The sequence below is a fragment of the Salvelinus sp. IW2-2015 genome, unplaced genomic scaffold (genome assembly GCF_002910315.2).
Source record: "Salvelinus sp. IW2-2015 unplaced genomic scaffold, ASM291031v2 Un_scaffold1570, whole genome shotgun sequence".
Lineage (NCBI taxonomy): Eukaryota > Metazoa > Chordata > Actinopteri > Salmoniformes > Salmonidae > Salvelinus > Salvelinus sp. IW2-2015.
The window spans coordinates 179,297-189,440 of record NW_019942998.1 but is presented as its reverse complement, the minus strand read 5'-3'; the positions used below and the strand labels follow the sequence as shown (position 1 = coordinate 189,440).

General features: G+C 43.4%; 1 protein-coding gene across 1 annotated transcript in view; it reads left to right on the top strand.

Moving 5' to 3' along the window:
* Positions 1 to 10,144, top strand: part of LOC112071286 (ephrin type-A receptor 3-like) — a 37,124-nt gene that overhangs the window by 12,309 nt on the left and 14,671 nt on the right. The window contains 3 exon segments of the mRNA XM_024138754.2: positions 139 to 200; positions 5,738 to 5,792; positions 5,795 to 5,949. Coding sequence (XP_023994522.2) covers positions 139 to 200; positions 5,738 to 5,792; positions 5,795 to 5,949 — 272 coding nt within the window.

Below are 10,144 nucleotides of genomic sequence, written 5' to 3'. Positions count from 1 at the left end.
TCCTCAGGTGAGCCAGTATATCTGTGTTGTGTTCTGTGTATAAATGTCCATCTGTTTTTCTCTCGGTCCTCAGGTAAGCCAGTATATCTGTGTTGTGTTCTGTGTTAAATGTCCATGTGTTTTTCTTTCGGTCCTCAGGTAAGCCAGTGATGATCATCACAGAGTTTATGGAGAATGGATCCCTGGATACCTTCCTGAAGGTAGTTTGTGTTAACACACACACCACACTACACTCTCATGGTTCCTGTGGACTACACTCTCATTGTTCCTGTACTACACTCTCATTGTTCCTGTACTACACTCTCATTGTTCCTGTACACACTCTCATTGTTCCTGTACTCACGCTCATTTCCTGTATACACTCTCATTGTTCCTGTACTACACTCTCATTGTTCCTGTACTCACTCTCATGTTCCTGTACTACACTCTCATTGTTCTGTACTACACTCTCATTGTTCCTGTACTACACTCTCATTGTTCCTGTACTTACACTCTCATTGTTCCGTCTACACCATTGCCTGTACTACACTCTCATTGTTCCTGTACTACACTCTCATTGTTCCTCTCTGAAGGTCAGCGTGTGCTGCTCCTACAGTATATAAAACATCTCTGCTGTTCGAAAGAGGGATGGAAGGAGAAAAGAAAGTGTTTGTAAAAAAGTACTAGAGTCCTTTCAGTTCTGAAAGAGAACCACTCGACCCCACTGGCCTCATTCGTACTGGATGAATTTACAGTAAAAGCCTATGGAGGGATTTACTCACAAACCTAGAAACGCAACACACACACTACATCAGTAATGTTTGGTTTGGTATACACAGATGGACAAATGGATGACCACGGGTGTTTATGTCCATCTTTCCGCTCCTGTAGCCGTCCACTAGACCTTAATCCTGTTATAGCTACTTTACGTTACAGCAATATCATCCCACAAATTAATTCCTGTTCTACCACACGCACTCACGCACAAAACACACAACAGTGCTCTCTCTCTCTCAGAGCAATATCCATCTACATCCCCTGCCGGTGTTCAGCAGCTGTGGAGTAAGTTAAATTAGGTCTTGTTTTGTGAAATGCTGATTGATTGCTCTGTCTTTTCAACCCACAGACTTCCTCTTTTATCAATTCTTCTCTATCATATAGCAGCACTTTCCAGTAAGGGATATGAGGGCGAAGGGGGGGTTGGCGTGAGTGGGGGTTGGAGAGACGAAGGAGGGAGAGAGGTTGGGGAGAGAGACAGAAATATGGTGGAGAGAGAGAGAGGGGGGAGAAAGAGAGAGGGGGAGAGAGGGAGAGAGATGCTTTGTTTTTGTGACCGATGCTTAATTGATCTGGGGTCTAATGAAACACATGTACCCTGTGAGCTGGATGACTAACCCATAAACTGACTCAGAAATATATTGATTTTTATGAAGCCACTATTTATGAAAGTCATTATGCTGACTACCCAGATCGAACTCGCCGAAGCGCGCGTTGTGTGTGTATATGAACGAGTGGTCTTCTTCCTCTTTGGTGTCAGTTTTCAATCATCATTCAGCCATATATTGATTGTATTGTGAGTATTGTGGATGTGAATGTGCTCCACTTAAAGAGAATTGTATGTGTACTGCGGTTAATGAGAGTAGTACAGTGGGGATCTGTTCTCAGTGACACAGCCTACTGTATATTAGTGGAACTGTGGAGAAGGATGTTGAGATTGTGGGAGAAAAGAGTTCGTCAGGGCTGGGGTGTAATTGACAGAGTAAGCCTACTGTGTGTGGCGTATACTGTATGTGTTCAATTCACGCCAATTCAATCAACTTTATTGTTCCACAAGGGCATGTTGTAGCTGGGTTGACGGTGACGACATAGACAAACCATATAACAGCAAAACAACTTGTATACAACAGTGTCTGCCCTCTCTCTCTCCCCTCTCCCTCTCTCCTCTCTTCTCTCTCTCTCTCTCTCTCTCTCTCTCTCTCTCTTCTCTCTCTCTCCTCTCTCTCCTCTCTCTCTCTCTCTCTCTCTCTCTCTCTCTCTCTCTCTCTCTCTCTCTCTCTCTCTCTCTCTCTCCTTCTCTCTCTCTCTCTCTCGTCTCCTCTCTCTCTCTCTCTCTCTCTCTCTCTCTCTCTCTCTCTCTCTCTCTCTCTCTCTCTCTCTCTCTCTCTCTCGCTTGCCCTCTCTCTCTCTCTGTGTTAGAAACACGACGTCAGTTCACAGTGATCCAGTTGGTGGGCATGCTGCGTGGCATCGCGTCGGCATGAAGTACCTGTCTGACACTGAGCTACGTTCACGAGACCTGGCTTGCCCGCAACATCCTGTCAACAAGCAACCTGGTGTGTAAGGTGTCTGACTTCGGCCTGTCCCGAGTACTGGAGGATGACCCTGAGGCTGCATACACCACACGCGTAAGACAAACACATACCACACATGTAATGTCAATGAGAATGTGTTACTATACCGTACATGTAGGTAAAGGAATGTGCTAGTTAGACTGATACAGGGTGGGTGGGTGGTGCGATTGGAATTTGGTTAGACCCTACCCCCTTGGCACTTCATGAAGATATAAAAGGACTGATAGGCATACAGTGCATTCAGAAAGTATTCAGACCCCTTCCCTTTTTCCACATTTTGTTACGTTACAGCCTTATCTAAAATGTATTTTCCTCATCAATCTACACACAAATCCCATAACTACAAAGCGAAAACAAGGTTTGAGAAATACCTATTTACATAAGTATTCAGACCTTTTGCTATGAGACTCGAAATTGAGCTCAGTGCATCCACTTTCCATTGGTCATCCTTGAGATGTTTCTACAACTTGATTGGAATCCACCTGTGGTACATTTAATTGATTGGACATGATTGTGAAAGGCACACACCTATGTATATAAGGTCCCAGGGGAAAAAATCAAGCCATGATGTCGAAGGAATTGTCCATAGAGCTCCGAGACAGGATAGTGTCGAGGCACAGATCTGAGAAAGGTACCAAAACATTTCTGCAGCATTTAAGGTCCCCAAGAACCGATGGTCACTCTGACAGAGCTCCAGAGTTCTCTGTGGAGATGGGAGAACCTTCAAGAAGGACAACCATCTCTGCAGCACTCCACCAATCAGCCTTTATGGTAGAGTGGCCAGACGGAAGCCACTACTCAGTAAGAGACACATGACAGCCCACTTGGAGTTTACCAAAAGTTCCTAAAGGACTCTCAGACCATGAGAGAAGAAGATTCTCTGGTCTGATGAACCAAGATTGAACTCTTTGGCCTGAATGCCAAGCGTCACGTCTGGAGGAAACCTGGCACCATCCCTACGGTGAAGCATGGTGGTGGCAGCATCATGCTATGGGGATGTTCTGCAACGGCAGGGACTGGGAGACTAGTCAGGATCGAGGGAAAGATGAACGGAGCAAAGTTAAAAATAGATCCTTGATGAAAACCTGCTCCAGAGCACTCAGGACCTTAGACTGGGTGAAGGTTCACCTTCCAACAAAGACAACGACCCTAAGCACACAGCATTGACAACACAGGAGTGGCTTCGGGACCAGTTTTTGAACGTCCTTGAGTGGCCCAGCCAGAGCCTGGACTTGAACCGATCGAACATCTCTAAAGAGACCTGAAAATAGCTGTGCAGCAACGCTCCCCATCCAACCTGACAGAGCTTGAGAGGATCTGCAGAGAAGAATGGGAGAATCTCCCCAAATACAGGTGTGCCAAGCTTGTAGCGTCATACCCAAGAAGACTTGGGGCTGTAATCGCTGCCAAAGGTGCTTCAACAAAGTACTGAGTAAAGGGTCTGAATACTTATGTAAATGTGATATTTCACAGTTTTCTTTCTATAAATTTGCTGAAATTTCTAACAAAACGGTTTTTGCTTTCTCATTATGGGGTATTGTGTGTAGATTGATGAGGGTAAAAAACTATTTCATCAATTTTAGAATAAGGCTGTAACACAACAAATGTGGAAAAAGTCAAGGATCTGAATACTTTCTGAATGCACTATATACTCTAAGGTAGGTGTAGCTATATATGCTTTGGTATAAGCAATGTGTAATTTACTGATAGTACTGTACTGAATTTTCCCCAATCCAATATTTTCAGATCTACAGTGGCTGCATTTACACAGGCAGCCCAATTCAGATTTTTTTTTTCTGTTCCTGTACTACACTCTCATTGTTCCTGTACTACACTCTCATTGTTCCTGTACTACACTCTCATTGTTCCTGTACTACACTCTCATTGTTCCTCTCTGAAGGTCAGCGTGTGCTGCTCCTACAGTATTAAAACATCTCTGCTGTTCGAAAGAGGGATGGAAGGGAAAAGAAAGTGTTTGTAAAAAAGTACTAGAGTCCTTTCAGTTCTGAAAGAGAACCACTCGACCCCACTGGCCTCATTCGTACTGGATGAATTTACAGTAAAAGCCTATGGAGGGATTTACTCACAAACCTAGAAACGCACACACACACTACATCAGTAATGTTTGGGTTTGGTATACACAGATGGACAAATGGATGACCACGGGTGTTATGTCCATCTTTCCGCTCCTGTAGCCGTCCACTAGACCTTAATCCTGTTATAGCTACTTTACGTTACAGCAATATCATCCCACATTAATATCCTGTTCTACCACACGCACTCACGCACAAACACACAACAGTGCTCTCTCTCTCTCAGAGCAATATCCATCTACATCCCCTGCCGGTGTTTCAGCAGCTGTGGAGTAAGTTAATTAGGTCTTGTTTTGTGAAATGCTGATTGATTGCTCTGTCTTTTCAACCCACAGACTTCCTCTTTTATCAATCTCTCTCTATCATATAGCAGCACTTCCAGTAAGGGATATGAGGGCGAAGGGGGGGTTGGCGTGAGTGGGGGTTGGAGAGACGAAAGGAGGGAGAGAGGTTGGGGGAGAGAGACAGAAATATGGTGGGAGAGAGAGAGAAGGGGAGAGAAAGAGAGAGGGGGAGAGAGGGAGAGGGATGCTTTGTTTTTGTGACCGATGCTTAATTGATCTGGGGTCTAATGAAACACATGTAACCCTTGGTGGAGCTGGATGACTACGATTTTTATGAAGCCACTATTTATGAAAGTCATTATGCTGACTACCCAGATCGAACACCGCCGACGCGCGCGTGTGTGTGTGTGTGTGTATATGAACGAGTGGTCTTCTTCCTCTTTGGTGTCAGTTTTCATCATCATTCAGCCATATATTGTATTGTATGTGTAGTATTGTGGATGTGAATGTGCTCCACTTATAAAGAGAATTGTATGTGTACTGCGGTAATGAGAGTAGTACAGTGGGGATCTGTTCTCAGTGACACAGCCTACTGTATATTAGTGGAACTGTGGAGAAGGATGTTTGAGATTGTGGGAGAAAGAGGTTCGTCAGGCGTGGGGTGTAATTGACAGAGTAAGCCTACTGTGGTGTGGGCGTATACTGTATGTGTTCAATTCACGCCAATTCAATCAACTTTATTGTTCCACAAGGGCATGTTGTAGCTGGGTTGACGGTGACGACATAGACAAACCATATAACAGCAAACAACTTGTATACAACAGTGTCTCCCTCTCTTCTCCCTCTCTCCCCCTTTCTCTTTCTCTCTCTCTCTCTCTCTCTCTCTCTCTCTTCTCTCTCTCTCTCTCTCTCTCTCTCTCTCTCTCTCTCTCTCTCTCTCTCTCTCTCTCTCTCTCTCTCTCTCTCTCGCTTGCCCTCTCTCTCTCTCTCTCTCTCTCTCTCGCTTGCCCTCTCTCTCTCTCTGTGTTAGAAACACGACGGTCAGTTCACAGTGATCCAGTTGGTGGGCATGCTGCGTGGCATCGCGTCGGCATGAAGTACCTGTCTGACACTGAGCATTACGTTCACCGAGACCTGGCTGCCCGCAACATCCTGGTCAACAGCAACCTGGTGTGTAAGGTGTCTGACTTCGGCCTGTCCCGAGTACTGGAGGATGACCCTGAGGCTGCATACACCACACGCGTAAGACAAACACATACCACACATGTAATGTCAATGAGAATGTGTTACTATACCGTACATGTAGGTAAAGGAATGTGCTAGTTAGACTGATACAGGGTGGGGTGGTGCGATTGGAATTTGGTTAGACCCTTACCCCCTTGGCACTTCATGAAGATATAAAAGGACTGGATAGGCATACAGTGCATTCAGAAAGTATTCAGACCCCTTCCCTTTTTCCACATTTTGTTACGTTACAGCCTTATTCTAAAATGTATTTTCCTCATCAATCTACACACAATATCCCATAACTACAAAGCGAAAACAAGTTTTGAGAAATACCTTATTTACATAAGTATTCAGACCTTTTGCTATGAGACTCGAAATTGAGCTCAGGTGCATCCACTTTCCATTGGTCATCCTTGAGATGTTTCTACAACTTGATTGGAATCCACCTGTGGTACATTTAATTGATTGGACATGATTTGGAAAGGCACACACCTATGTATATAAGGTCCCAGGGGAAAAAATCAAGCCATGATGTCGAAGGAATTGTCCATAGAGCTCCGAGACAGGATAGTGTCGAGGCACAGATCTGAGAAAGGGTACCAAAACATTTCTGCAGCATTTAAGGTCCCCAAGAACCCGATGGTCACTCTGACAGAGCTCCAGAGTTTCTCTGTGGAGATGGGAGAACCTTCAAGAAGGACAACCATCTCTGCAGCACTCCACCAATCAGGCCTTTATGGTAGAGTGGCCAGACGGAAGCCACTACTCAGTAAGAGACACATGACAGCCCACTTGGAGTTTACCAAAAGTTCCTAAAGGACTCTCAGACCATGAGAGAGAAGATTCTCTGGTCTGATGAAACCAAGATTGAACTCTTTGGCCTGAATGCCAAGCGTCACGTCTGGAGGAAACCTGGCACCATCCCTACGGTGAAGCATGGTGGTGGCAGCATCATGCTATGGGGATGTTCTGCAACGGCAGGGACTGGGAGACTAGTCAGGATCGAGGGAAAGATGAACGGAGCAAAGTAAAAATAGATCCTTGATGAAAACCTGCTCCAGAGCACTCAGGACCTTAGACTGGGGTGAAGGTTCACCTTCCAACAAGACAACGACCCTAAGCACACAGCATTGACAACACAGGAGTGGCTTCGGGACCAGTTTCTGAACGTCCTTGAGTGGCCCAGCCAGAGCCTGGACTTGAACCCGATCGAACATCTCTAAAGAGACCTGAAAATAGCTGTGCAGCAACGCTCCCYATCCAACCTGACAGAGCTTGAGAGGATCTGCAGAGAAGAATGGGAGAATCTCCCCAAATACAGGTGTGCCAAGCTTGTAGCGTCATACCCAAGAAGACTTGGGGCTGTAATCGCTGCCAAAGGTGCTTCAACAAAGTACTGAGTAAAGGGTCTGAATACTTATGTAAATGTGATATTTCACAGTTTTCTTTCTATAAATTTGCTGAAATTTCTACAAAACGGTTTTTGCTTTCTCATTATGGGTTATTGTGTGTAGATTGATGAGGGTAAAAAACTATTTCATCAATTTTAGAATAAGGCTGTAACACAACAAAATGTGGAAAAAGTCAAGGGATCTGAATACTTTCTGAATGCACTATATACTCTAAGGTAGGTGTAGCTATATATGGCTTTGGGTATAAGCAATGTGGTAATTGTACTGATAGTACTGTACTGAATTTTCCCCAATCCAATATTTTCAGATCTACAGTGGCTGCATTTACACAGGCAGCCCAATTCAGATTTTTTTTTTTCAGCACTGATCTGATTTTTCAAAAAAAATATTTCTKGAAAAAAATATCAGAAATGGGCTGCCTGTGTAAACACAGCCTTTGTAGATCTGAAAGGATTGGATTTTTATCAATTATCAATGAAAGCATTGGATTTTTATCAATGTTGTAGCGTACTGTATGTTTGTGAGGTTGAGGGACTGAGAGAAGATGGAGAGAAAGAGAGAGATTGCGAGAAGGAGAGAGCTTGTCAGTCCATGTCAGTGCCCCTGTCGCCCCAGTATGCGGTAATTGCAGGTTTGTCTGGGAAAATGCATTTCTTCTCTCACCTCTCTCATACCCTTCTTCACCTCAACCCTCACCCCCCCCTCTCCCTCTTACTCCTCACTCACCAGCCTTTCCCCTTTTCAACTCTCTCTACTTTCCATTTTCCCCCCTCACTCCTTCCCTGCCTATTGCCCCTTATTCCCTTCCTCTTTTGTGAGAGAAAGAGAGAGAGGTAGATTGAGAAATCCTGTGTGAAAGAGCCTGTCAATCTCTGTTAGTCTAACAGTGCCCCTTGTCCTCCCATTGGGATAATTGCAGGTTTATCAGAGAAAAAGCTTCTGTTTTTCTCACCTCTCTAGCTCACTGTTCACTCCCCTACTCCTCGCCCCATCATGCCCCAGAGATAAAAAGAGGAAGATTATACTAATGCCCAATGCCAGATCGACCCCTTACCCCCTACCTCCTTGGCACATCACACAGATCTAGAAGGACTGGATAAGCATATATATCTAGCTACAGTGCCTTCAGAAAGTATTCATACCCCTTGATTTATTCCCCATTTTGTTGTGTTACAGCCTGAATTCAAAATGGATTAAATGTATATCATTATCTCACTCATCTACACACAATAGCCCGTAGTAACAAAGTAAAAACATGTTTTTATAAATGTTAGCAAATGTATTGAACATGAAATACAGAAATATCAAATTAACATAAATATTCACACCCCTGAATAAAAACCTTGTTGAAGCACCTTTGGCAGCGTCATTCTGGGTAAGTCTCGTAAAAGCTTTCTACACCTGAATTGGGCATAATTTGCCCATTATTATTTAAAAAAATGTTCAAGCTTTGTCAAATTGGTTGTTGATCATTTTCATGCCATACATTTTCAAGTAGATTTAAGTCTAAACTGTAACTCGGACACATTCACTTTCTTTCACTGTCTTCTTGGCTGTTGATCATTGCTAGACAACCATTTTCAGGTCTTGCCATAAGACTTTCATGTAGATTTAAGTCCCAAAWAATTCTTGACCACATTCACTGTCTTCTTGGTAAGCAACTCCAGTGTAGATTTGGCCTTGTGTTTTAGGTTATTGTTGTGCTGAAAGGTGAATTCATCTCCCAATGTCTGGTCGAAAGCAGATTGAACCAAGTTTTCCTCTAGGATTTTGCCTGTGCTTAACTCCATTCTGTTTACTTTTTATCCTAAAAAAAACTCCCCAGTCCTTAATGATTACAAGCATACCCATAACATGATGCAGCAACCACTATGCTTGAAAATATGGAGAGTGGTACTCGGTAATGTGTTGTATTGGAGTTTCCCCAAACATAACACTTTTCAGGACAAACAGTTTATTGCTTTGCCTCATTTTTTGCAGTATAACTGTAGTGCCTTGTTGCAAACAGSATGCATGATTTCAAATATTTGTATTCTGTGCCGGCTTCCTTCTTTTGTGGAGTAACTATAATGTAGTTGATCCATCCTCTGTTCTCATATCWCAGCAATTAAACTCTGTAACTGTTTTAAAGTCACCATTCGCCTCATGGTGAAATCCCTGAGTGGTTTCCTTCCTCGCGTGCAACTGGGAAGGATKCCTGTATGTTTGTAGTGACTGGGTATATTGCTACAACATCCACAGTGTAATTAATAACTTCACCATGCTCAAAGGGATATTCAATGTCTGCGTACATTTTTTTTATAGGTACCGTTCTTTGCGAGGCATTGAAAAACTTCCCTGGTCTTTGTGGTTGAAACTGTACTTGAAATTCGCTACTCGATTGAGAGACCTTACAGATACTTGTATGTGTGGGGGTACAGAGATGGGGTAGTCATTCAAAAATCATGTTAACCACTATTATTGAATATGGAAGGAGTCCATGCAATTTATCATGCGATTTGTTAAGCACAGTTTTACTCCTGAACTTAAGTAAGGCATGGCATAACAAAGGGGTTGAATACTTATTGACAATTCAGCTTGACCTTTTTTATTAATTTCTAAAATGTTCTACAAACAAAATTCCACTTTGACATTATGCGGTATTATGTGTAGATCAGTGACACAAAAACTAAATTTAATCAGTTGTAAAAATCAGGATGTAACACAAGAAAATGTGGAAAAGTGAAGGACTGTGAATACTTTCTGAAGGCCCTGTAGGTGTAATATGGTTMTATTTTCTGGTGCCTGTTAAAAGCCGA